The sequence below is a fragment of the Microcebus murinus genome, chromosome 18 (genome assembly GCF_040939455.1).
Source record: "Microcebus murinus isolate Inina chromosome 18, M.murinus_Inina_mat1.0, whole genome shotgun sequence".
NCBI classification, from domain to species: domain Eukaryota; kingdom Metazoa; phylum Chordata; class Mammalia; order Primates; family Cheirogaleidae; genus Microcebus; species Microcebus murinus.
This window is the reverse complement of record NC_134121.1, coordinates 56,075,316-56,102,182: the sequence shown is the minus strand read 5'-3', so window position 1 is coordinate 56,102,182 and position 26,867 is coordinate 56,075,316. Positions and strand designations below refer to the sequence as shown.

The 26,867-nt window shown below is 60.0% G+C and overlaps 1 protein-coding gene across 1 annotated transcript in view; it reads left to right on the top strand.

Moving 5' to 3' along the window:
- SDK2 (sidekick cell adhesion molecule 2) overlaps positions 1–26,867 on the top strand; it is a 137,239-nt gene that overhangs the window by 38,165 nt on the left and 72,207 nt on the right. Inside the window, exons 6-14 of the mRNA XM_075993921.1 lie at positions 3,049–3,196; positions 8,983–9,116; positions 15,836–15,947; positions 17,479–17,669; positions 17,809–17,892; positions 19,294–19,488; positions 20,672–20,788; positions 22,210–22,377; positions 23,339–23,441. Coding sequence (XP_075850036.1) covers positions 3,049–3,196; positions 8,983–9,116; positions 15,836–15,947; positions 17,479–17,669; positions 17,809–17,892; positions 19,294–19,488; positions 20,672–20,788; positions 22,210–22,377; positions 23,339–23,441 — 1,252 coding nt within the window. The remainder of the gene's footprint in view (positions 1–3,048; positions 3,197–8,982; positions 9,117–15,835; positions 15,948–17,478; positions 17,670–17,808; positions 17,893–19,293; positions 19,489–20,671; positions 20,789–22,209; positions 22,378–23,338; positions 23,442–26,867) is intronic.

The window sequence follows — 26,867 nt, the reverse complement described above, 5'->3', positions numbered from 1 at the left end:
AATGTGATTCATTGATGTAATTTTTTATAGACAGAGCCTAGTAATAGAAATTTTAAAACAACCGAAAATGTATATTTGTTAAAATTGAGCTTGTCATGTTATTGTGAGGATTAAATGAGGGAATACACGTGAAGTCTACCTAGAAAGAAACTTGGCGTAGGGTGAGCGCTCAACGAGTCTTTGTTTTTTACTTCTTTTTTTTTTTTTTTTTTTTTTTTTTTTTTTTTTTTTTTTTTTTTTTTTTTTGAGACAGAGTCTCACTTTGTTGTCCAGGCTAGAGTGAGTGCCGTGGCGTCAGCCTAGCTCACAGCAACCTCAAACTCCTGGGCTCAAGCGATCCTCCTGCCTCAGCCTCCCGAGTAGCTGGGACTACAGGCATGCGCCACCATGCCCGGCTAATTTTTTTTATATATATATATCAGTTGGCCAATTAATTTCTTTCTATTTATAGTAGAGACGGGGTCTCGCTCTTGCTCAGGCTGGTTTTGAACTCCTGACCTTGAGCAATCCGCCCGCCTCGGCCTCCCAAGAGCTAGGATTACAGGCGTGAGCCACAGCGCCCGGCCTGTTTTTTACTTCTATCTGCATGGTGTGGGGTAATATCGGTTGAGGAGGTGATATTTAAACTAAACTGTAAAAAGAATATATACTATTCCAATATTATAATACTACAACTACTAGATAAATTTTTTAGCACTTTTGCATACTCTTCCAGTTTCTGTGGCTGTGCAGAAAATTACCTCAAAATATAATGGTGCACAGCGGTCATTTCTTACGCTCACAGATTCTTTGACTGTTGGAATCCGGAAAGGGCACGGCAGGGACAGCTGTTCTGTGCACACAGCCTCTGCTCTCTGGTGACTGAGGCCTCTGCTGGAAGACTCCAAGGCCGGGGCTGAGGTCATGTCAGGGCCCACGTGTTTGTTCCCATGTCTAACATTGACTCTGGCTGCCACCTGGGGGCCTTGGTTCCTCTCTGTGCCGGCTGTTCCCATGTCTGCCTGGGTTAGATTGAGCTTCCTCACAACATGGCGGCTAGATTCCAAGGGGGAAGCTGTATGCTTTTGATGACCTAGCCTCGAAAGTCACACAGCGTACCTTCCAGCACATTCTATGGGTGGAGAAGCCACAAGCTTCCCAGATTCAAAGGGAGGGGACATAGGCCCCACCTCTCAGTGAGAGCAAGTGCCAATCACACTGTAAGGAAAGCATGTGGGATGGTAGCAGAATATCGATAACCGCCTGACACGCACGTAGCTCATGAAATCCCCCGTACAACCTGAGACAAAGGTACTCTTCTCAACTTCCTTGCACAGAAGAAGGAATTAAGGCTCAACAAGGTCTGAAGGTCTACCCAAGGTCATCATCGCCGTAAGTAACGAGCCAGGACTTGAACTCAGGTTTCAAAGACTCCGAGGCAGTACCATCACTGAACACGCGCTGCCTACCAAGTTTAGAACAAGGAGCTAACAGCAGGTTTGGATTTTTGAAACACTTAACTGACTGCACCCTTCCAGGATGCTGTGGAATCAGGGTGTGTTGGTGACTCACGGCTTATTCTGGTGTCATTCCAGGCAAGGGCCCAGCAGATGCAGGCGCTGAGGGGGGAGCCGGGTGTGAGTCACTCAGGGTGGCAGGATGTGGTATGGGCATTCAGGCAAGGAAGGCTGGTTGGGGTCAGACTGGGGAGGGGCCTGGAACCCAGGCAGGGGGGTTTGGACTCTCCCGGGGCCATGGGGAGACACCAGAGGCTGCAAGCAGGTCAGCTGCGTGGTCAGAAAAGCTCCTTGCAAACAGGTGTCGGAGGGGTGGGAGGGGATCAACATAGGAGATGTGTGGGGGTCTGTGTAGCTGGGGTAAGTGGTCAGCTTATTGGAAAGGCCTCAGGGGACAGAGGGACCTTGGTATATGACAGTGACAGGCCAGAGGAAGAGCAGAGGGACTTTGTGGGGGACAGGGAAGGGAAGTGCCTCCAAAGACTCCAAGAGTTTAAGCTTAGGTGATTGGGGGTAGGGAGGGGCCCTATTAACAGAACTGAGAATGCAAGAAGCAGACCCAGTGCAATGGCTCAGGCCTGTAATCTCAGCACTCTGGGAGGCTGATGCAGGAGGATCGAGTGAGGCCAGGAGCTCAAGGCCAGCCTGAGCAACATAGTGAGACCCCATTTCCACAAAATAAAAAAATTGGCCAGACATCGTGGTGCACACCTATGGTCCCAGCTACTCAGGAGGCTGAGGCAGGAGGATGGCTGGAGCCCAGGAGTTCAAGGCTGCAGTGAGCTATGATGACACCACTGCACTCTAGCCCATGCAACAGAGTGAGACCCTGTCTCAAAAAAGAAGAGGGTCTTTTGGCAGGGAAGTGACAGAGGACACTCTGTCAGAGGACATGCCTGGCAGAAATGCCCAACAAACTGTTGGAAATTGGGTCTCGGAGCTGAGAGCAGAGCCGGAGCAGGCGACATGAGAGTCATTTACGCAGAGACTGTGGTCAAACCATTAGGTTGGGCAAGGCCACCAGCGCAGAAGAAGCTGCAGGTCCAGAGCATGAATCAGGGACTCAGAGCCAGGTGCACTGAAGCAGGGCCTTCCCGTGCCCGGGGGAGGAGCGGGGTGGGGCGCCGCTGGGGGATTGCCAAGGCCCGGGGCATCCTGAGACCCACCCAAGAGTAAGAACCACGGGGCGGCTGGGCATCGAGGACACTAAGGCCTGTGAGTCAGGGTCTGAAAGCTCACCGCACGCAGGGCCAAGAGCCACGTGCGGGCGCCTGCTAGGACGGGTGAGAGGGTGTCTGAGCCGGGGCGGCCAGAAACCTTGGGGGCGCGCCTCCCATCTGCACTTTGTGTCTCTGCAGGTGACTCTGCCACCCAGCGGTTTAGACACGGACACACTTCACTTGCTATAACGCCCGTTCTGATCCACCTCCGAACGAGGCGCCCCCCTTCCGCAAACAGGCCTCCTCTCTGCCCGGCGTTCCTTCTGCAGCCGCCGCTCCGCTCCCGAGGCCGGCCTCCGGCCCTGACCCCTGCCTGTGCTCCCTCCCTGCAGACATGGGCAGCTTCGAGGAGGGCGAGAAGCACCAGCGCGTGTCCCACGGGGAGGCGGCGGTCGTCCGCGCCCCACGCATCTCCAGCTTCCCCCGGCCGCAGGTGACCTGGTTCCGGGACGGCCGCAAGATCCCGCCCAGCAGCCGCATGTGAGTGCCCACTCCGTCAGGTTGGGAGGGAGCTTCCCCCGGGGGAGGAGGGGGGGGACAGGTAAAGTCCCCCGAACTCGGGAGAGGGCCCTTTCTGCAGAAGCCCCCGTGTCAGCCTTTCCGGGACGTGGCCGGATAGGGGGCTTCCCAGGATGGCGTCGGAAGCCTGGCGGACGGAGGGGCTTCCTTGGATGTGCGTGCGAGGGCTTGGGACCTGCAGCCCACGCTCGGTCCCCGTCTGGGGAGTCCCGGGGTGTTGCCTTCACACTCAGCTGGAGAATAAATCTGCCTCCCAGAGCACTTCAGAACCTACACGGGCACATACAAAGGCACCGTCACCATGGCTACAGGCCGGGGACTCAGGCCAGCAGCGCCAGGGGACGTGGAAGGTGCTGGCATCTCCCGGGCAGCCGGGCGGCCCTGGCGTCTCCGCTGGCCGGGCGTGCGCTGGCTGCGAGCGCCGTGTGTGTCTTGGCTGCAGGGAGGAGGTGTGGCCGGAGGAAGCCCAGGGCAGGAAACACACAGTCCTTTCAGTGTTCACAAGGACCCCTCTGTGTGCCCCCCGGGGTCGCTGTGGCAGCCAGCACCCCACACCTCTCGGAAGGCGAGGGCCGAAGCATCTCCTCCCGGGATACCCCCACCCGCCCCGCCCTCCTGGGCCCCCGGGGTCCGGAGCCAGCCGGGGCTTTCCTCCTCCCGACTCCCGCTCCCTTGCTCGCGGAAGACCTCCCTTCTCCTGACCCACTCGGGCTGCCGGGTAGGCTGGACGGAGCAGCCCCGGTCTCCGCGAAGAGCAATAATAGCAGCTGCCGTTTACCGAGCGGCTGCGCCGTCCTGCAGACGGCGCCGGGCACGCCTTGCACCCCCTCTCCTCCCTGTCGGCTGTGCGCCCTGAGGGAGGAGGTGCTCCCGACCTCGCTCTCTGTCCTGTCCCCAGAGCACCTGCTGAGAAATCGGTTGTTGAATGAATGGCCTCGCAATAACCCCGTGAGATGGCGGGTTTTGTCCCAAATGCCTTAACTCCTTTGCCAAATCCTACGCAGGCTGGTAGGTGGGAGAGCCGATTCCAGCCCTGCCAAAGCCAGGGACAGGGTCTTTGATTCTCGCGTATGGGAAGACACCCGAGAACAGGCACACCGACGTGATGAAGTGATTGTCCTCCTGCAGAAATTAGTCCTGGTGCAGTGACTCTCAGCCTGGCTATCTGTTGCAATCATGTGGGAGTTTTGAAACATACTGATCTTTGGATTCTAGCCTAAGGCACTCTGATTTAATTGAAATGGGGTAGAATCTGGGCGCCAGAGGTTTCAAAAGCTCCCCAGGCTATTCCAATGTGCAGCCAGGGTTGAGAACCTCTGTCCTGGTGTGCATCCGTCAGCTACGCCCAGGACAATGCTGAGTAACAAAACGTCTCCATGGCTTAAAGCCATAAGCATTGATTTTTCTTATGAGTTTACAGGTTGGTGGCTCCAGCTAGGCTTGCCTGGGTGTTTCTTCTGGGCTGGGCTGGGCTCTCTCACTGTCTGGGGCTGGCTGGCCGTTGGCTGATCTAGACAGGCCTCGTGTTAGGTGACTGGGGTGATCAGCCGTGCTCCACTTGTGCCATCCTCCCACCAGCTGGGCCTCGCACGTCCTCTCAGCAACTGCACAGGAGCAGGAAAGGAAGCAGAAACGCACATTTTCCAGGTCTCCTCTAACGTCCCATTGGCCAAAGCAAAGACATGTCAGAACTCAAAATCAAGAGACAGGGAAATAGACTCTGCCCATTGAGTGAGAGGCCCTGCAAAGCCACCTGGCCCAGGGCGTGGACACAGAGCGGGGTGAAGAACTGAAGTAGCTCAGTTACAGCACCCCAGGTTAACAGGTGGACTCAGGCTGCGTGAGTCATGCCATGCCCCCTGAGGCTGAACTCAGGCTCAGTAAGACCAGCAGAGAATGGTTAACCCTCTACATGGATGTTGAGATGATGCTGTAGAAGGAGCATGCTCTACCACACAGGTGCTGGGACAGGTAGAGAAGTCCTAGCACCCTCCTAGCGCCCTTGCTGAGGTTGTCTCATGCCCTGTTGCAATCCGGTCGATTGGTAGTGCCTGGAACACTGTATTAAGAAGGATTCTGAGGCCCTGTCCAGACTCGTGGGAAAGAGCATCTATGATCGATTGGCAATGCCTGCCACGGCTGCAGGAGGGAGCATGCAAGCACTTGTCTCCCACATTTGTGGGCTTTCCCTAGCCTACTCCCGTCACCCCTTTCCTAACACCTTTTGGCTTCTCATTCCCGGCCTCTGTCCTCACCCTCTTGTCATTCCCAACACCCTCCAGCACCAGGCACCCGGACAGCGCAACCCTGGGACACTTGTACGCCTTCCTGGCCACGCACCCCCACGCCCTGCCCCACCACAGCACTCCTGCCAGATGCAAGACAAAGCAATGTGGTGGTTTTATCTCGGCAATTACAGCAGATTAATATTCACAGCCCAGTGCAAAGGGCCCCTGGAAGCGAATTCTCTGGCGTGCCCGTGTCACACATGCATATCTCGCCAGTGCTCTGGGCCGGAGGGGTGCGAGGGGCACGGAGGCCCCCAGGCCCGCTGTCTACCGGGGCTGCTCCCGCTTCCGGGCGAGGCGGGACTGGTAGCTCGGGGCTCATTGTTGAAAAGGAGACGAGATTCCTCGTAGAGATGCACGCTGGGGGCTTTGCACACATTCTAGGATGATTTATTTTATTTGTAATTAAATTATACTTGGGGCTGCTAGGCAGGAGCAGCAGGGGGGGCGGGGCGGGGCGGGGCCAAGCAGAGGGGTCGCCAAGGCCTGCTCAGTGAACCCGGCTGCGGCTGAGACACAGCCCTGACTCCGCCTGGGAGGCGAGCCCTGCTGGCCGCGGCCCCCAAGAACACCCCCTCCGTGTCTTTCCGTGCAAGGAGACGCAGCTGGGGTGCAGCGGGCCAGGAGCCCTGCTGAGTGCCGGAAACAGCCGTGTGCACTTAGGCAGTGACGCAGGGCATCGTTCCACGACAGTTACCAAAGGAACGGTCACCCTGCAGAGCGGGACACCCAGCGACCGTCCTTAACCACCCGATGGGGTCACAGGGAGGGCAGGTCACGGCCTCTCTCCCCACCGTCCCGTTCTGCATGGGGAACTCGAACCCAGGCCCTGCGGGTCCCCGTCCGGGGCTCTGCCTGCAGGAGCTGATTGAGGCAGTGCTGGCCGCGATAGCAGACAGACCCCAACCCTCAGTGACCGAGTGCTGCAGAAGTGGGTTTCGTGTCCATTTAAAGCCCTGCCCCTCCACGCCGTCACAGGGGGAGGGGGCCTGGCTGATGGGAGCACAGGCCTTGCTCCTCGTCTCGCTCCGCAGAGGGAGAGCAGGGCGTGCGGCCCGTGCAGGCGGTCCTCACGGTCCGGGCCTAGGAGGGTGCAGTTCCCTCCTCCACGCCCCGCCAGCCCAGCCTCGCCGCCCCAGCGTGGCCCTGGCTTCCCGTGGCCGCAGCCCCCTTCAGAAGGGGAGCCTGGACGGTGGTGGGCGTTGGGCCACCTCTGCCAGCTGGAGACGCCACTCCACCTGGCACGGGCTGTCCCGGCCACGGCCCGCTTGATGTTCGGGGCCTGATCACGCTCCCCTGCAGGGTGTAGGGTGCTCGCTTAGCCCCAGCCCTCTACTAGCCTCTACCGCTAGTAGCATCCCCACAGCCGAGGCCACCAAAAGTTGTCCAGACATTGTCAAATGTCTCCTGGAGGGCAAAGCCACCCCTCTTTGAGAACCACTGCCCTAGAAGGCTCGACCACGATGCAGTCACAGTGTCACGTTAAAGGGGAGATTGTGGGGGGTGAGGAGCCTTCCTGGTCAAGGAGAGAAGAAATTGGAGGAGTGGCCTTCTTCTCTGGGGGCCAGGACAGGCAGGGGACCTGGCACGTGGGCCACATGGTGCCCAGTGAGCCCAGCAGAGGCTCCTTCAACCTGCTCCCCGGCACCATGGCAACAGCCTGGTCCCTGTGCGCTGTCGCCCACGGGGTGCCCCCCGGTCCTGAAGCTGGCCTCCTGCCAGGGCAGGGCAGGGCAAGGCAGGGCTGGGGGTACAGTCCCCGGGCTGCAGGGCTGCCTCAGGCCAGACAGGGAAGGAACAGAAGCAGCAGCAAGATCAGAATCCCTCGCCCTCGGGGCTGGAGGAAATCCCCTCGAACCCCGGCACGGGAGAGGAAACGGCAGCCCACCACGGACGAGGCTGCTCGCTCCATTCCGGACCCCACCCCTGCCCCGCCAGAGCCCTGCGTAGGGGGGACCCACAGCCCAGCCCTCCTCCCCCCAGCCCTCCACCACCCCCACATGCCAAGGACGAGGGTCCCTGCAGGAGACTCCCACTCGAAGAAATGGTCACTGTCCCATTTTGCAGCTTTTAGAGTATTTTAGCTGCCTCTGGCCCCACTTTGTGTCTCTGCATTAGCTGGAAGTTAAGAGAACTCTCCTGAGAAACAAAAAACTGGACGTGACGATCAGGGAGCCCAGGGGTTGCGGGTGGACGGCCTGCCTTCCCGCTTTCCGGAGCCCGGCTGACAGTGCACGTCTCATCTCGTGTGCAAAGCGCCAAAACCAGGCTCGGCGGAGCCGGCGCGGCCGGGCTGGGGGAGAGCGGGCTGTTTATTTGAGAGCCTGTTTAAAACTCTGAGACATTCACCTAATGGGAAAATTTGAAAAGAATTCAACTGGATTTGTCCTTGTTAAACTAACATTAAGGATGTTTAACAGCTGTCTCGGGCACATCACATTAAAATCTGGAGATCGACGTGACAAACTAATGGTTTTGTTTGTCATCGGGAGAGTGGGGGAAGGAGGGGACGGGCAGAGGCGTGTGGGCGACGCTCTCGGAGCCGTTGCACCCCATTCGGTGGGGCGCCCGGCTTCCTGCCCGGACAGGCCCATTTTCCCTGCCCGGAGACCCGGCCTGCGCGTCGTCGGGTCCCCAGCACGGGGACCGGCTGGGACAAAGGCCCGTCCCTGCACCCACGGTGCCAGCCCAGCTCCCTCCTCGCCAGCCCAGCTGGGCGACACACTGGTGACAGGCTACAGGGAGGTGGAAACCGACACGGGGAGAGGGGACTGGAGGGAGACAGGCCCCCGACGTCCCTGTCGTGGTCTTTGACTCCATCTAACGAGTTTAGGGTTAGGGTTAAGGCGCCGATTCCAGGATGGCCCCGCTCAGTCCCATACCCACTGCCACCTGTGCATTCACTCACCGTCGTTCACTCCTTCATTCCTCGATGTCTGGGCACTCGTGACGCAGCCAGAGGTGACCACGCACGGCCATGGAAGCCGGGACACGGAAAGGGCAGAAGTCCGAGGGGTGCACGGCGGGCTCCTGGTGCAGCCTCCTGTAGGGGCTGGGGACACCCCGCATGGACGGTCTCCACCTCTGCCAGTGAGCATGCCGTATCTGGGCCCGGTTGGCAGTGCCAGCGTCACGTTGGCGACTCTCTGCACACCGGACGCGGTGACAGTGTAGACCAGGGTGGGGAACCAGCGGCCTCAAGCCCACGTGTGGCCCTCCAGATGCCCAAGTTTGGCCCCTTCACTGCACCCAACCTTCATCTAAATCCTTCACTAAAAGGAATCTGCCCTGTAGAATTTGGATCCAGCCAAAAGGCTGCGCCGAAGGATTGCAGTGGGTGGCGGGGAGGAGGAGGGCAGGACGAGGGGCTCTGGGGCTGGGGAGGTATGGGCAGGCCACCCGCCCCGGGTCCCCGCTCCCCTCGGGCCCCTGTCAGCGGAATCCTCTTCCTCTTCCCAGAGCCATCACGCTGGAGAACACCCTTGTCATCCTGTCAACCGTGGCTCCCGACGCCGGCCGCTACTACGTGCAGGCTGTTAATGACAAGAACGGCGATAACAAGACCAGCCAGCCCATCACTCTCGCCGTGGAGAGTAAGTAAGCGGCAGGGCCTGGCACTCGTCACCGAGCGGGTCGTTAAATCTCGGGAATGGTGCTCCGGGGGGCTGTTGGGAAGACAGAGCGGCAGGGGTTGGGGGGGGGCGGGAGGCAGGGGCCCTCCCAGGGCAGAGAGGATGAGGAGGGGCTGAGCCTGGAACCCATGACACGTCTGCAGTGCTGCATCCGGAGAGGGGCGCTTAGCGTGACTGCTAGCAGGGCCACCGGAGACCCAGGGCTGGCGGCACGGAGCGAGAGAGCCTGTGCGTGGTGGCTTCCAGCACCGCCGGTGCTCAGGTGCCGGCCGGGGGAGCACTGGGGTGATCTGGAGATCGAAGCTTATTTCTAAAGAAATGCACTAACTGCCTCTATGCGGCTGGCACATAAAAAGCACCGGCTCTACTCAGAGCCAGGTGGTCCCCACTAATGGGAACACGGTCCCTCCTCTGCCTGCAAGTGCCCCGCCCATCCTCAGACACCCCCAGCTCCCCGGGAGAAGGAGGCAAAGCTCTCCCCAGGAGAACTCGGCGCCCAGTGAGACCCACGTGAAGGAGTGAGTGTGGGGTGACAAAGAGACATTTGTCCGGCTGAGACTGGAGCCAGATTTCTCACAACCCCAGTTCTCCCTGCCAGACTAGTCCCTCCCTCCACGCTCCATCCCCGGGACAGAGAAGGTGGGGCGGGTGGCCCGGGAGGGGAGCCCAGAGCTTCCTGCAGCAGCTGAGCTGCCGCTCGAGCTGGGGGAGCCAGATGTTCACGTCCCTCCACATCTGTACCACGCCCGCTCCCAAAGCAAGTCTCATTTATCATCCCTGATCGCGCGGGTAGGCGCCCGTCGGCAGCAAGATGAGGGTGCGGACAGCGAGGGGGACCTCCTATGTGCCCCTCCTCTGATCCCAGCCTCTGTCTGCCAGTGCCCGGAAGGCCCAGAACATTCCTGGCCCCGTACATCCCCATTGCTGTGCCTTCCAAATGCCAGCAGGGCCCCTTCCTGCTGCCCCAGGTATCTCTTTCCCCCACCCTGGCTCCAGTCTGCTTAGAAAGAGTTCTGGACACCAACCTATCAGGGTGGCAGGTGTGACCTCTGGCATTGACCTGGGCCAGGGTCTCAGCCAAGTCCCAGCAGCCTGGGCCCCAGCCCGTGACCAGGGGCTGCTGTTTCTATAGGAAAAGGATTTAGTCATGGGAGAGAGATGCTTTTCCCTAATAGGTGCTGATCACCTATTTTGCAGGGATCAGGTTTCCTGGAGTCCCATGGAATCCGGTCATTGGATAAGAAGCAATGTCAGACATAGGGTCAAACATGCCGGCAGTGGTTCACTGTCCACGTCAAAGCCGGGCATCTTCCTGGGTGACTCAGTTTACCCTGAGACCCTCTCTGCCCTTCCTCCAGCATCCAGCTCTTCCTCACAGCAGTTAAACCCGCTGCTCCCCTGGCTGACTTTGGGGGTCTTCAGCTCCCGATACCCCAGCTCCTGCTCTCACGTGGTGACTTGTAGTGAATTGAGAGCAGAATTCACTGATTTTTAGCTCATTTCTCTTCCCGAGAGTGACTGCACTTCAAAACCCCGTTCCTCTCCCTGACACAAATCCCCAGCCCCCCTGCCTGCCAACCAGCCCCTGAGGAGCAGGTGCCTGCACCCACCACCAGCGCCCCTCCCCTCGCCCCTCCTGTCTCTCCACTCTGCACCCCTTCCCCCATCCCTGGTGCCCCTCTGAAGTGGGGAAGGAAGGAGCAAGCCCAGGGACCCCAGGAGTTGCCCTCTGCTCAGGGTGACCCCGATGACCTCCCCCGGACTGTCACAGCTCCTGGAAACCCCACACCCAGGTGGTCACCCCACACCTGGAGATCGCACACTGTCCCGTGGAGATAGAATGTGAGCCACGGAAGGAATGCTAAGGAATGCTAAGTTTTCCAGTAGCCCCATTTTTTACAAAGCAAAAAGAAATAGATGACATTCATTTTATTAATATATTTTATTTAACCCAACGTAACCAAAATATTATCGTCTTAATATACAATCAGTGTAAAAAATATTAATGGAATATCTTATATTGTTTTCTCTCTATCTTTTTTTTTTTTTTTTTTGCATGCTAAGTCTTTGAAATCCTGTGCATTTCACACTTGCTGCACATCTCAATCCGGATGTTAAATTTTCATCTGAAATACGTGATCTGTGTCTAGATGTCATAAAATTTATAGCTGAAAAGGTAGACTCATAGGCGCAAGTTGTTCCGCACATACTTAAAGGTGTTCTAATAACTGAATTGGGGATCCATTCTTAATTACATGTAAATTAGCTAAAATTAAATGACATCAAATCAAAAGGGGCAGCAGCCACACTGCGTGAGCACAGCAGGCACGGGTGGCCCGTGGCCCGGTGCTGTGCGGAGAGGGGGGTGGCCAACACCCCTGCCCCAGCACTCTCGGCACCTGTGGCCCAGAGGAGTCACGTGGTCCCTAAGCCTCCGTTTCCTCATCTGTGAAGGGATGCCGAGGCAGTTCGCAGAGAACGGCTCGTGGTAGACGTCCCCTGTTGTTGTGGCTCTTATGCAAGCGTTCAGCGGCTGCGGGATCCGACTTGGTCCCCATGTGGGGAGCACCCTCTGCTTCCTCCCACCCCGGGGCCTCATGCCTGGCAGGAGCTCCCGTGGAAGGTGCTCCTCCCTTTGCTCCGGCCTGCCTGTGGTTTTCATAGCTCGACCGCTGGGGCTGGAGCAACCTTCACTCACCCTGCGCTGGCTTCAGTCCCACCCATGGCAGGGAGCCGCTCAGTCACCTGAGTGGCCTCCTCCCAGGCCTGGATTTCAGCCACCAGCTCAGGCAGGATGGCAGTCCTGGGGGCCACCCGCAGGCACGAGCTGGGCAGAGGGAGTGTCCCCCACCACCAACACCACCGCCAGCTGCACTCTTTTATTCCAGGCCATCCTGTCCCTTCCGGCTTCAAGGACTGTCCCTGCTTAGCCTCTGTCCAGCGCATGGGTTTAATGAGGCTGCGTTTGGTGCCTGAGCCTGGTCGGGCTGTCCCCACCCTGGCTGGTCACCCAGACCAGGCTGCCCTGCCCCCCCCCCGGCCCCCCGCCGCTCAGCTCTGCCGGCCCCGGCACCAGGCAGCCCCTGCCCCCTGAGCTTCCAGGACCCACTGCCACTCGCTGTGTCCCCTGAGGCTCTCCCTGCCACTGTCCCTTCTTCCTCCTCCCTCCGAAGTGATCAAGCCCCCCCTCCCGTCTAGTTCTCAGCCCTCAGTTCCCCCCGTTCCCCTGGCTCCCCGGATCTCGCCAGCCTCCTGCTCTTCTCACCTGGCGCACCTGCACACAAGGCTGCAGGTCCCCGTCACCAGCGGGCTCCCGCCTCTCTGAACGTCTCCTTCAGACGTCGGCCGCCATCTCTCTCTCTGCGAGACGGAATCCAGACTCACCTCTCTTCTTTCAAAGCCAGTTTTCCCCCGGCTCCCCTTTTCCTCCTACACCGTCTCCAAACCTCCGTCGTCTCCAAACCTCCGTCACCTTCTGTCTCCCTCCAGCCCTAGACCTGCCCTCGCCCCGTTGACTGTCCTCCCATCTGACCTCCCTCCCTCCGTACCCACCTGGGGCGACTTCCAGCCCAGAGCCGGACCTACTGGTCCTCTGCAATCTGGCCCCGACCTAACCTCTCCCGGTGGGAGTGGGTTTCCTCTCCCGTGCCAGCTCTGGTCTATTGGTTGCACTGTGTTAAGAAAGATTCTGAGGCTCAGCCAGGAAAAGGGCTGTCACCAATCAGCCCTTTCTCCTGGAGGGGGCAGCCTGTGGCCAGGACCCATCGCCTCTGCCCAGCGGATGTCCTCCCCTGCCATCCTAGTGCCCTGCAGGGCCCACGGCGTGGTCCTCGCCCTCACTCACGCAGTGCTCCCATCGTGTGACGCCTTCTCCTCTCGCTCCGCTGAGTCTCACATCTGCCAGGAAGCCGTCCCCACACCCAGTCCCGGGCAGTGCCTGAGGCCGTGCCTGGTCCCTGGAGGGCTTGACCTTGGCGTCCTCTCCCTCGGTCACCAGGTCCCCGCGGCCTGTCACCCCACCCTCAGTGGCCTCTGGTGCATCACCTGGTCCGGGGATGGCGGGGAGAGCTCCTTTGTCTGCCCGCACAGGCAGACAAATCCCCAGGAGGACAGACTGTCACTTATTGAGCGCCTACTGTGTGCCGGGCACTCTGCACTACCCAGGCCATCTTAGCCACCCCCACCCGGACCCTCCTTCCCAGCACCCGTCACACGCGTGTTTAATTCCTCGAGCCCGTCAGCACGGACCTGATGTCCTCCCAGGAGTCACCCTCCGTGAGGACAGACCGCTGCCACCTCGCCCACTGGGGACTCTGCAGCACACAGCCTGGTGCAGGCCAAGCACTCACGCAGGAAAGACTTGTCGAGCCGGGGCTGAACTCGCGCGGCCCCGAGGGGTGGTGGTGTTTATTCCTGTCTTGCCACTGACAAGACTGAGGCTCGGGAATGAAGTGACCGGGACACCTGGGACAGAGCCAGGCTTCGAACCAGGCCTTCCTGACCCCGCAGGCCACCTGTAGCACCCCCGCCCGGGCCCTGCAGGCTCCCGCCTGGGCCTGGGCGCTTGTTCCGGTCCCTTGCTGGGTGTCAGCCGCCACCCCTCCCTCCCGGAGCCAGCGAGCCGGCCCCGAGCCCCGGGCAGCCCTCGTATTTCTAGCCGCGAAGCTCGCCTTCCCGAGGGCTCTCTGTTTACCCGGCCGCGCCGGGCGGCGCTCCGGCTCGGGCCCTAACTGTCTGTCTCCTCCGCACGCCCCATTAATCTGGGCCGCGGTACCTGCGCACCCCGCATGTAATAAACAACTTAGAGCACACTTTTATGGATTCAGCTATATCAGCAGCTTTCAATCCGATCGCTCTTTATGGCACCTACATGAGGCTTTTATATTGTTGCAATTATTTTGCTTTATATGCTTCCTTTCTTTCCCCTTCATTTTACTTTATTTTTTACCTTTTATTCCCATTCTTCCCGGGCCTTTTCCAGCAGGGCCCGGAGTCAAGGCAGGAAAACCTGCCTGGGGGCTGACCTGCCCGGCCACTGCGTCCCCTCCCTGCACCCCGTAAAGGATGTCCCGTCACTCTCACCCTGGGGCCCTGCATGTCCTCGTGGCCTGCCGCCTCCAGAACCTTCTGGAAGGGTGCCAACTGGACAGATTTGTCGTGAGAGTAGAAGCCCTCAGAGGCTGTATTTTCAGGAGCCGTGGAGCAGGTGCACAGAGAATATTGGAGTTTCTGCCAATACTGGGCCTACGCTGACCCGCCAAGATAAAAACCTGGCCACCTCTTAAAGGTCTCAGAAAGTATAAAAGGAAATGCTACCTACCACCTCTATTAGAAGAGTCTGGGGTGTTTCTTTTCTTCCCTCTTTTTCAATAAAACCCACTCGATCCTGGTATGCTGGCAACTCTAGTTCCACTCACTTGTTCACTTAACAAGTGTCCGTGAGCACCTACTATGAGCCAGATATCGCTCCCCGTGACCGTCTGAGTCTGCTCGGGCTGCCATCGTGGTGCCACAGGCTGGGTGGGTTGAGCCGCAGATGGTTACGATCTCACAGTTCTGGAGGCTGAAGTCCACGGTCAGGGCTCCTGCATGGGCAGGGTCCCTTCCTGGCCTGCACACGGCCACTCTCACTGTGCCCTCACGTTGCAGAGAGAGAGAGAGAGCAAGCTCTGGTCTCTTCCTCTTCTTCTAAGGACACTAATCCCATCAAGGGAGCCCCCGCATGACACCATCTAAACCTACCCACCCCTCAGAGCACCCCCTCCTAATGCCATCGCGCTGGGGGGTGGGGCTTCCACGTGTGAATTGGCATGGGGTACGATTCAGTCCACGGCAAAGACCCACAAGGCTCCTGCCTCAGGGACCGTGTGGGTCTCCTATGGCCACCGGAACGAAGGACTGCCCACGGGGCAGCGTATTAACCGGAGTTTACTCTCTCTCGCTTCTGTAAGCCAAAAGTCTGCGATGAGGGTGTTGGCAGGGCCACACTCCCGCGGAATGTTCTGCGGGAGGACCCTCCCTTGCCTCCTCCTGGCTTCTGCTGCCGCTGGCTGTCCGTGGCATCTCTTGGCCCGTAGACACATCACTTCCAATCCCGTCTTCCCGAGGCACCTGGCTGTCTGTGTCCAAATTCCCCTCTTCTCATGAAGACGCCAGTCATATTGCACCTAGTGTCCACCCGATCCCTGCGACCTCACCTTACTTAATTCATTCCATCCACATCACCTTATTTGCAAGTAAAGGTCACACCTGCAGCTGCCATGTAGACCCGAATCTATAGGGTGGGAAGGACGTTATTCAGTCCGGCACGGAGAGTCTGTGTCCTGGGGGAGGGGGCAGGCAGCGAAGGACTGAACCAGCACGCCAGACCCAGGCGGAGGGAAGGATTTGGAAGAGAGCGGGACAGGACACAGGGAGGGCATGGCTGCCTCACAGGGGTGTGGGGTGGCCGTCAGGGTCAGCTCTGACCCCGGTGGGCTCTCCCTGGACACTCATGTAGCCACTCAGGGATCAGATGGTCCCTGGGGTCAGCGTCTGGAGGTTCAGCTCTGGGGCTGCCCCGTGGCCACCTGCTCCACTCCATGAGGTCAAAGGTCTCTCGTGCCATCGGCCTCTAGTGGGGCCGGGCGGGAATGGGGCTTCTGACCTTTGCACCCGGCTAACATCCGACCTCTCCCCAGATGTCGGGGGGCCTGCAGACCCCATCGCGCCCACCGTCATCATCCCTCCCAAGAACACCAGCGTGGTGGCCGGGACCTCGGAGGTTACCATGGAGTGCGTGGCCAACGCCAGGTGGGTGGTGTCCTCCCGGCCCCCCGCCCCCGCCCCAGCTTCCATCTCTCCCAACTCCGAGGCTGCTCCCGAACTATGGGCTTCGAGGACGCGGTGCCGCATGAGGATGCGTGAGAGGGGAGGAGGGAGGCAGAGGGTTGCGGCACACAGCAGGGCCGGCTGCTGCTCTGCGGCCCCAGAGGACCAGCCCGGCTGGGAGTTGCGGGGAAGCAGATGTCAGCCCAGGACATCGGGCCCCGGGAACAGCCCAGAGGGGGGCAGGCGGCCTCTCAAAGCAGAGCCCTGTGTGCACGCGAGTGTGCAAGAGGGAGTGTGCGAGGGGGGCACTTCCCGTGGTGGTTAAGAGTATGGGCTTGCAGGAGAGCAGCGCTGGGGTCAGGGGCCACTGCGGCCCCTTCCGGGCTGTGTGCGGCCCTCACCTGTCCTGCCCAGGAATCAGTTAAACAATCCCTGAGCTCCCTGTGCTGCAGGCAGGGGGCACGGTGCCTTCCCAGACCACCTCCTTGCTCCCAGCGAGCACATGGCATAGGCGTCACCCCAAAGCCCCGAGAAAGCAGGCAGCCCATAGCAGAGTCCAAACGCAGCTGGCCACCCCCAGGCCCATGCTCACTGCTATGCCTGGCCTCGGTCTCCGCATCTGGGAAATGGGAACGTGCTGAGCACCAGCCACCCTGTAAAGCGTGTGGGCAGCACGCCGCCCGCAGCCTGACCTGGCACTCGTGAGCGCTCAGCAACGGCACACTGATGTGACGGGTGGAGAGCTAGACCGATGATCCCGAGTCCCCTGGAGCTGAAGATTCCCAGGAGGCGTGTCCCTGCGGCAGTGTCTCTGCCAGGGTGCGCCTGCCCCAGAGCGGCCCCGAGACGCCCCGAGGGAAGAACCTGCCCAACCTCATCCAAGCTAGTGTTTCCAACTCACACGACCACAGGCCCTGTTCCTCAGGACCCCGAGGGACACCCCGTGGGACCAGCACTGACCCGATCGGGAAGAGCCGTCCTCTGGGGTCCCCCCGGGCCTGCACAGACAAGCCCGGCCGACCAAACTGAGGAGTTTGGGGGTGCAGAGGCTGGGAATGGAGGGAGGGGGCCCAACTCCCAGCCTGGCCCGTCTCTCGCCGTGCGGGGCTTGTCTGTCCGTCTGCCCGCGTTCGCCCTCTCCACGCTTTGGGCATTTCACGTTTCTCCCGGTCTGCTTCCCCCACCCTCCCGGCCTCCTTGTCGCTGCTGCCTGGCTGCGTGGGGCGAGGCACACCGGGCAGACCAGAGGTGGCAGAGCGGGGCGGCTCTAACCGGCCTTGCTGAAGCTGTCGAGCCGGGTTGTTGCCCTGCCGGAGCTGCAAGCGCTTCACTTGCTTTAACGCATCCATCTTCACTCCCAGCCCATGGGCAGGCACGGCTGCGTCCATTTTCCAGATGGGGCCCCGAGATCCTGCGTCCAGAAAGAGGCCGGGGGAGGCGTGCAATCCCAGGCGGGCCCTCGGGCCTCCGGAAGTCCCCGTGGCTGAGTACCCGCCTCCCCCCGCCCCTGCAGGCCCCTGATCAAGCTGCACATCGTCTGGAAGAAGGACGGGGTGCCGCTGTCGGGCGGCATCAGCGACTACAACCGCCGGCTGACCATCCCCAACCCCACGGGCGGCGACGCCGGCTACTACGAGTGCGAGGCCGTCCTGCGCAGCAGCAGCGTCCCCGCTGTGGTCCGGGGCGCCTACCTCTCAGTGTTGGGTGAGGCGCGCAGGGCTCCCGGGCCTCTCCCAGGGGGGCGGGGGCAGCTCAGCCTGTGGCCCGCTGAAGGGTGGCCCCCACGGTGGCTGGATCAAAAGGAGCATGGGTCTGATCCCCTCCCCGGCCCTTCCCCCTGCAGAGCCGCCTCAGTTTGTCAAAGAGCCGGAGAGACACATCACGGCGGAGATGGAGAAGCTGGTGGACATCCCCTGTCGGGCCAAAGGTAAGGCGGGGATGGCGGCGGGGCCGGCGGGGCGCGGAGACCCCAGGCCCTCAGCCTCCCCCGTCCCCGCCACAGACATTTCTGAACCCCACCCCCTTGTCCAAGCCGCGTCGCCCAGCGGAGAGTCCGTGCCCCTGGGAGCGGGCGCCAGGACACACACAGGCCAGGTCTCCGCAGTCCCCGCCTGGGAATCAGCCCTCGAGTTGCCATAACGTGAGGGCTGCCAGTGCACCCGCACCACCGTAACTTCAGGACAGGCGACAGACCCAAACCGCCCGTCGTTTGGGAGCTGTGGGCGATGCCGCATTTCCGTAACGCCAGCACCAGCGGGCGCTGGGTGCTTGTCTCGCCCGAGATGCGCCTCTTAGGCTCAGCCTGTCTCCAGGCCATTGCGTGCCGGCTCCTCCCACCTCTTCCTACCTAACTCCCCTTGTCCTCGGAGCTGCTGAGGAATTTCCACTTTCCCGTCCCACGCTCCCTCCTTCCGATTCAGCTGAGCCCAGAGGCAGCCTCAGCCCCGGTGAAATCCGGTGATGGAGAGAGCCGGGCGAGCCCCATGGGAGGGCCGGGCTAAGGGTTGAGTGCAGCTCTGCAGGGGGACCGCGCCCCGGAGGGGTGACTGATGACCCCATCCCACCCCGAGACTCAACAGATGTCCTCCTCAGAGGGCTTCCGTGTGCCCGCCTTGCTCCCGGGGCTGGGAGGGGCAGAGCGAGCCGCACAGGCCGGTCCTTGCTCGCACAGAACTTGGATTCCGGGGAGGGAGGCGGGCAGGACGAGAAACAGATAGATACCTTGTCCGGTCTCATCTGGAACGCCACGGGTTGGAAGACGCCCCATTATTTTATGTACCACTAAGAAAGAAAAAAGGCTGCCAATTAAATTATGACATGCCGTCGATCGGAAGACACGTCCTAATCCCAGAGACACAGCGTCAGCGTCATGAAGGGAAGAGCAAGCATGGCGGGGCGGATGAAATACTGCCGGGTGGGAGAGTGCCGGGGAGGGCAGGCAGCGGCCTTGGGGGCGCAGACAGGGTGTGGCGAACTCCCCTGGGGGCGTCACTTTGGAGCCCCTCGAGGGCCCCCTGAGAGGCTGAGGGCAGGCCGGGAGGGCAGCGTGCCGGGCCGAGGGCATGGGAGCCCCGGCCGCCTCCCCGTGCAGCGGGCTTGGGAAACGGTCCCCAGCGCTCGGAGGTCCCCAGAGCGCTGCTAAATGCCGCGGTAAATAATAAGAAAGCAGTTCGCCCCGTCCAGAACCCCGTGCTACGCTGGCCCCGGCGGCACCTCTTAGAAGGTTCTAGAGGCCCAGCCTTCACCCGAGCACCCCTGTCCCGCGTGGTGGGGGAGGGAGGCGGGAGGCACTGACGGTGCCCCCCCCCCCGCCCGCGTCTCCCTGCAGGTGTGCCGCCCCCCTCCATCACCTGGTACAAAGACGCGGCGGTGGTCGAGGTGGAGAAGCTGGCCCGCTTCCGGCAGCGCGGCGACGGCAGCCTGCAGATCAGCGGCCTGGCGCCCGACGACACCGGCATGTTCCAGTGCTTCGCCCGCAACGCCGCCGGCGAGGTGCAGACCTCCACCTACCTGGCCGTCACCAGTGAGTCGGGCCTTCCCTGTCCTGCCACCCCCCCCCAGTCCCGCTTGCCCGGGACGCGGCCGTCCTGCAAGCCGGGGGCCCTTCCGAGAACAGCACGCTCCGCCACGCCCAGACGGGAGCCCGGAGACGGCCCCTTGCGCGGTGGTGCCCCCTGCTTCTGCAGCCCGAGTCCAGAGCTGCGGGGGACTCCCCAGCCCCTGGAAGTTCCCCCCAGTGTCCCGGAGCCCGGGATGGCTCACGGGCTCTGTGAGCAAAGGAGCTGGGGAGCCGCCGGTTCCAGCTGTGGCCCCTCACCTGCCCCTGGGGTCCCGGGCAGGGCTGAAGCCACCCGTCCCCGGCGAGAGGGCCTGCTGTTCACTTTGCAAAGAAGAGAACCAGCGCTTTCAACATAGTCCCCCCCTCCTGGCAAATGCCTGTCCCCTCTCGGAGTCTGTGTTAGGGGCTAGGCTGGCTGCCCCGGCTGCTTCGTGGCCGTTGTAGGGGTCAGAGGACGCCGGTGGCCGCGGCGCTGGAAAGCACACAGCTCTGCGCAAGGGCGGAGTGCCGTGGTCTCGCACCAGCCAAGAGAGGCCGTTCAGGGGCCTCCCCCAGCCCTGCTGGGGTCACGCCCGGACCCGCAGAAGCCCCAGACCAGGCCGCCGCAGCCTGGGCCCCCAGGTCTCCCCCAAGGTGGCCACTAAGAGCGGCCATCTCGCTTCTCGCTTCCGAACGCAAGCGTCCCGCCCTGCTCCCGCGCCAGTCCGCCCAGGTCCTTCCTGGGGTGCGGGGTAAGGGAGGGGCCGGAACGAGGAGGCTGTGCTGATAGCTGGGAGTCGCCACCCCGCAGGCAGGCCGAGGGGAGCTCTCCGGGGCTCTCGGAAAGGGGGGAAGTCCCCCTGTCGGCCAGGACCGTTTCTCTTTTAAGAAGCCAGAGCCTTCCTTTCGTGTTCTTCTGTGCAAGGATGAATCCACTTACCTTGTCGTGGGGGATGGGAGCTGCCCTCTGGGGTCCTCGGTTTCCCCCACTGGGAGGCCTGAGAACCAAAGCAGGGTGGGGACCGGGTCGCCTGGGTCCTTCCATGGGGCAGGCCCCAGCAGGACGCCTGCACGCTCACCACGGCAGGGGCAGGAGGAGGACCTGGCCCTCCGGCTGCGGGGCCTCTCCTGGGGTTTGGCTAAGAGGCCCCACTGTCTCCGCTTGCAGGCATCGCCCCCAACATCACCAGGGGCCCCCTGGACAGCACGGTGATCGACGGCATGTCAGTGGTGCTGGCGTGTGAGACCTCAGGAGCGCCCCGGCCGGCTATCACTTGGCAGAAAGGTAGATGAGGCAGACCTTCAGAAGGTGTGACCATGTGACAGTCCAGGACGGTCTTCAGAACTGGCTTCTGGAGCCGGCCCGGTGGGGTTCCCCGTGTACAGTTGCGCAGGTTGCACACTGCACAACCCAAGAGAGCATCTTCCACATCACAACGTGCACCCCACGCTGGGCTCAAGGCCCAGCTCTACCTCTTCCAAGACCTGTGACCTTGAATGAGCTATTGACTCACTCGGGGCCTCAGGCTCCCCCTCTGTAAACCGAGGACAGGAATGTGTGTCCCTCGGGGTGCTGCGAAGAGTGGGCAGTAGCGTGCACGCCAGGGGCCTGCACTGTGCTGGGCGCCCGCAGGTGTTTGGCGGCCCACGGTGGTGGCTGTCAGTGCAGGTGGGAGACCGTCCCTCCTCCCCGGGCGGCTCGGCAAAGCCCGGGCTGGCTACCCGGCTCCTGTGCTTTCCTCTTCCCTCTGCGCTCCACACTCTCGCCCACAGCTCTCCCACGCACACGCACACTCGTGTGCACACGGTCAGCCCTCCACGCCTGCAAGCCCCTGCTCAGGTGTGCCTTTGCCCCAGGACCGCCCTCCCCTCGTCCCCTCCCCACTCCGCGTCCCCCGCCTTCGCAGGAGCTGGATCAGGTACCGCTCACCTCGCTAGCTCGCTGCCTGTCTCCCCACGGAGCCCGGGGCTTCCGCCTGCCCACCGCCGTCGCCCCGGGGCCTAGAACAGAGCCTGGCGCGCAGCAGGTGCTCAGCAAATGCCTGTGGAAATAACGTAGGCACACCGGAATAAACACAACGCCCACCTGACACCCTCACTAGTACATTCCATGTGCCTGCACACGCGTGCAAATGCACACGCTTAATCCCCAGATGCACACGTAGAGATGGCCCTCTCACACAGAGAGAGGAAATGGATAAAGTCACAAAAACCTACACACGTAGGCCCTCGCTCGCTCTGTCTGGCCGGGACCCTCCCAGGCCGGGCACGAGGCCGCCCTGGGCCCCCTTGCAGAAGGAGGTCTGTCCTGACCGGGGCTGTTGGCAGAGGACACCCGCGTCCCTCCCACCCCACCCCCGTCACTGCGCGCCGCTCCCTTGAAGGTGACTCCAGAAGCATGCTGCCGCAGATGCCCGTTGTCACCTTGTCAGAGCCGCCCCCCCAGGTGCCAGCTGCCTCCACGGGCCGTGCCAGGCCGCAGTGCTCGGCCGTCCCTGGTGAAGGGCACACGGCGCGGGGGTGGAGACGCACAGGGGGACCCCGTGGCCTCGCGCCCATCCCCAAGCCAGAAACCCCTCTGCCCGCACCCCGGCCCCACCGCCCCCTGCCCCCTCCCCTTCCGGCATTTCCAGCTGGGCCGCCCGGCTACGGGGAGACAGGCCCTGGGGGAGGGGTGCAGGCTGAGCCCCGCCGTGCCGCCCCCAGGGGAGCGCATCCTGGCCAGCGGCTCCGTGCAGCTGCCGCGCTTCACGCCGCTGGAGTCGGGCAGCCTGCTCATCAGCCCCACGCACGTCTCCGACGCGGGGACCTACACCTGCCTGGCCACCAACTCCCGGGGCGTCGACGAGGCCTCGGCGGACCTGGTCGTCTGGGGTGAGTGTGCGGAGCCGGGGGGCGGGGGGCTTTGCACGCCTGCGCGCCAGTGCGTGCGTCCCGGCGGGTGCCGAGGGGGGACACGGGACGCCCACGGGCGCGTTCACGCGGCCAGCGTGCCCGCGCCCGTGCGTCTGCCCCAGTCAGGGCTCGCCTCATCCGAGGGCCGGTGACAAACTAATCCAGAGGCCGGGGACGGGAAGGTGAAGGTTCTGCCAACGATGCCACGTGAGCGAGAGCTCGCGCCATGCTTGGCTGGGTCGAGAGAACACTGAGGTCGCAGGAGAGCTGTCTCCATATATTTTAGGACGGAAATTGGCAAACTTTTTCAGTGAAGGGCCAGAGAGTAAATATTTTAGGCTCTGCGGGCCAGACAGTCTCTGTCACAACTTCTCAACTGACTTCTGTCGTGTCTCTAGAAAGCGGGCACAGACGGCACGTCACCCAGCGGGCGTGGCTGCCTTCCAGGAAGGGTTTATTTAGGCAAACAGGCCACCTGCCGGTGGGTCCCCGGCCCTGCTCTAAGGGAACGTCTCGAGCCCCTTCCCACCTGGGACCCACAGCCAGCACACACACACCTGAGGGCACCTCTCTGGGCTGAGCCCAGGGGCAGGGGTGGCTGGTGAGCTGAGCACTGGGCTGGACCCCCGAAGACCCTGTTTGCACCCGGGCTGGAGCCCGATTGCTGGGAATATGGCCATGACCGTCCTCAGACTTCTGGGTTTGTGACAGCAGCATTGCGTGAGCCCCGACTGTGAACCTGGCTTCCAAGAACTAAAGTAGCGGGGAGCACGCCGCTCTTTTGAGCTGCTCTGGGCCCTTCACTGCTCGGCCTTCCTCCTCCGGCGGCCTAGCCCCGAAGCCCCAGGTCCCCTGCAGGCGTCCTTCCCTGCGCCTGCAGCACACGTGCAGCCCTGGAGCCCCACCCTGCTCACCACCGTCCCCACGGTGTCTTTTGCAGCCCGGACCCGGATCACCAGGCCCCCGCAGGACCAGAGCGTCATCAAGGGCACGCAGGCCTCCATGGTGTGCGGGGTGACCCACGACCCCCGCGTGACCGTCAGGTACACACGCTGGCTCTGCTGTTGCTCTGACTCTAAGCAAGGGGGAGGGGAACGGCGGGCGGGGGGGACAGCTCATCGCTGGGAAGCGTCAGTACCAGGGAGGGGAGTGTCACCCATGGGGCCAGGCCCCACCTGGGGGGACCATTTGCAGGGCTGCGTGCAGGGCTGGGAGGCAGGGATGCGGAATTGACACCTGGGAGCCGGGCTACCTGGAACTGAGTTGGGGTCGTTGGGGTAGAGTGCAGGTGGGGAGGAGAAGAGGAAGGGAGACAGAAGAGAAGGGAGGCAGAGAAAGGAAGGGAGGAAGGATGGCAGGAGGGGAAGGAGAGGCAGGTAGGTTGGTGAGAGGGGAGGAGTGGCTCTCTCTGTGGCGTCTCCCACGCCAAGTCTTTGGCCCTCCGGCCACCGAGTGGGCCGCAGAGGGGTCTGGGTAAGCAGACGTGGCGTCAGCCAGAGGGGGTGACCTGGGGGTGACCCTCCAAGGCAGCCACATGAGGGAAAAGTGTCCAAACTGAGGTCACCCCTCCCCACCCCCATCCACACGGGGAGGCCGGGACTTGGCCTCCAGGGAACTCTGTCCCGCTGGGGAAGCCACAGAAAAGGCTGGGAGGGGCAGCCGCGGACTGCAGCAGCCAAGAGAGACATAAAAGCCGGGACCCCACTCCAAGCTTCAGGGGGGGACTCCTGGCCCGGCCCCACCCCCCAGGCTTCGGGAACTAAAACCAGGAGGGAATCGTCCCTGCAGTCCCTTCCTCGAGCTCCAGAATGCTCCGGGGAAATGCAACCGTGTCCTTAGAAATAAGCGCTCCCTACGCGTTGCTTCTGCATCTTATGAGCAACATCAGGGCGGAAGGGCTGGAGGGGCCGGCCGGCGCCCCTCGCTCTGGGTGGCAGCTGCGTCCTCAGGCGCCATCTGGTGGTCACTGGGCAGATGACAGTCCATGTGGCCACACCGAAAATTGGCCACGCAGATCCTCAGGGAATACGTCCCCCGCCCCCGTGTGACAAACACCTCATGAAGCATTGCATGTTGACCCTCTAGACACTCCTCTTGTGGCGCCGGCACACATGCAAACATGAGCCTTGAAATCACACAGAGGTCGTTAGAATATTGCCAGATAATCCAGAACTTGCTCATTTCTGGGTTTAATAGATTTTTCTAAAAATAGATTAATATTCCAACTGTAAAAAGGCCCACATAGAATACCGCTGTGCATCTCAGACCTGTACATTATGTGGTAGCTCTACTTTCAGCATTCACTAATTGAAAAACTCTATAATAACAAAAAGCTATGTTACTTCAGTAACACTTTAAATCGGTATTTTGTTTATAAAAATGCCATCTACTTATACTTGGGAAATGCTGGTGTGTTTTATTCATTCTCTAGGTGATTATTGATGTGCAGAGGGATTCGGGGGTCTCTTGCAATGCACCTGCAGACCCGCTCTTTAGGAACCCCCAAGACCTGCAGGTGGGGAATCCCTGTTCCTGTTCACTGGGGGAATTCTCACCTTCAGTGCGATTAACCATCTAGCACAATCTTTTCGAAACGGGTGGTCTAGACATTGTGGCTCACGCCTGTAATCCTAGCACTCTGGGAGGCCGAGGCAGGAGGATCACTCTAGGTCAGGAGTTGGAGACCAGCCTGAGCAAGAGTGAGACCCCCCACCACCACCCATCTCTCTTAAAAATAGAAAAAAAAACATTTAGCCAGGCACCTAAAAATAGAAAAAAATTAACCGGACATAGTGGCGCATGCCTGTAGTCCCAGCTACTCAGGAGGCTAAGACAGGAGGATTGCTGGGGCCCAGGAGTTTGAGGTTGCAGCGAGCTAGGCCTATGCCATGGCAATCTAGCCGGGCAGCAGAGCGAGACTCTGTCTCAAAAAATAAAAGACAGAGAGAGGGGAGAATTGGTCCCTCATCCCCAAATTGGCAAAATCTATGCTCAAGGCCACCCCTACCTCTCCTACCCCAGTCTGTCTTCCTTGGACTGTGGGGCAGGGGTTTCCTAGCTACCCTCCACCTTCTTGAGGTCAATCCTGGAGGTGGAGTGGGACCCAGACCTCAGCATTTTTTAAATACTCCCCGGGTGATTCTAACGTGTCTCCAGGATTGGAAGCCCCTGTTCTAGCTGCAGAACACAACAGGGTTCCCTGAGCAGACAGACTAGGAAGGGTCCAAACAACCAAATCAAACCACAGCGGTGGCCACTTAATCCTGAGTTCCGTGTTCTTAGAGTAGAGCCAGGGTCCCGGGGAGGTGCAGGTTGCCAGCATGAAAACCTCCAAAACAGTTCCAGGAGAAAACAATTTTATGTGGTATCTGAGGCCAGATTTAGACCAAATCTGAACAATCCACTTTTAGCCATTATTAATATTAATAATAATTTGTATTTTTTCTTATTATGCAACTAATCATTTTAGGAGGAACACACAGAAAATGCAAATAAACAAAAAAGAAAAAAATGAGAGCGAGAAGAAGAAAAGTAGAATTATCCGTTCCCCTCAATTGGAGACAGTCAGTAATCATATCTGGATGCCATTTTAAGCTAGAAACATTCTGTTTTCTTCATCTGTATTTCCCTTAAGAACCTATTGTGACAATCTTCTCCCCGAGTCAATAAATATTTTTGTATAAATAAATCACACGACTATTCAGTAGTGCATTATATGGATGTAACATGATTTATGTTACAAATCCCATATTGCTGGATATTTGGATTATTTCTAAATTTTTGATAATATTAAGAAACATCATTATCCAATGTTCTCATAACCAAACATTTTTGCATATCTTTTATATCCTGGCGACTGTCTATTATTATTTAAGCCAAGAGGACCCCTGAAAACCACTCACCAATATTGTTTAATAGCAAGTTATATAATTGCAGGTTATTTTGGAAATAAGCAAAAATAGGAAAAAAAATGAGAGAGAAAAGAAGAAAAATAGAATGATCTGTTCCCCTAAATTAGAGATAGTCAGTAATAATACTATCTGGATGCCATTTTAAACTAAATATAACTGAGTTGAATGGACTCATGACTACTCAATTCTGTGTTTGTAGTGCAAAAGCAGCCATAGACAATATGGAAACAAATGGGCATGTCTGTGTGCCAATAAAACTTTATTTACACAAACGGGCAGCGGGCCGTATTTGGGTGACCCCATTGTAGAATAGCCAACATTCCAGATTTGACTAGCTACTTTCTCGTGGTGTTGTTAACTTGTTCTTCTATCCCCTACATTTCTAATCAGATTCAAGTAACTGCTCATTAGATTCAAGTTCGGTTGTTTTGGTACAAATACTTCACAGGCAATGATACGTGCTTCCTAAGCAGGGACTGTCTGCTCGCTACAGATGGTTTCTTACGTGGGAATTACTCTCAGCAGCTAGATTTGCTTTGCAGTAAAGTTCTGCCCATC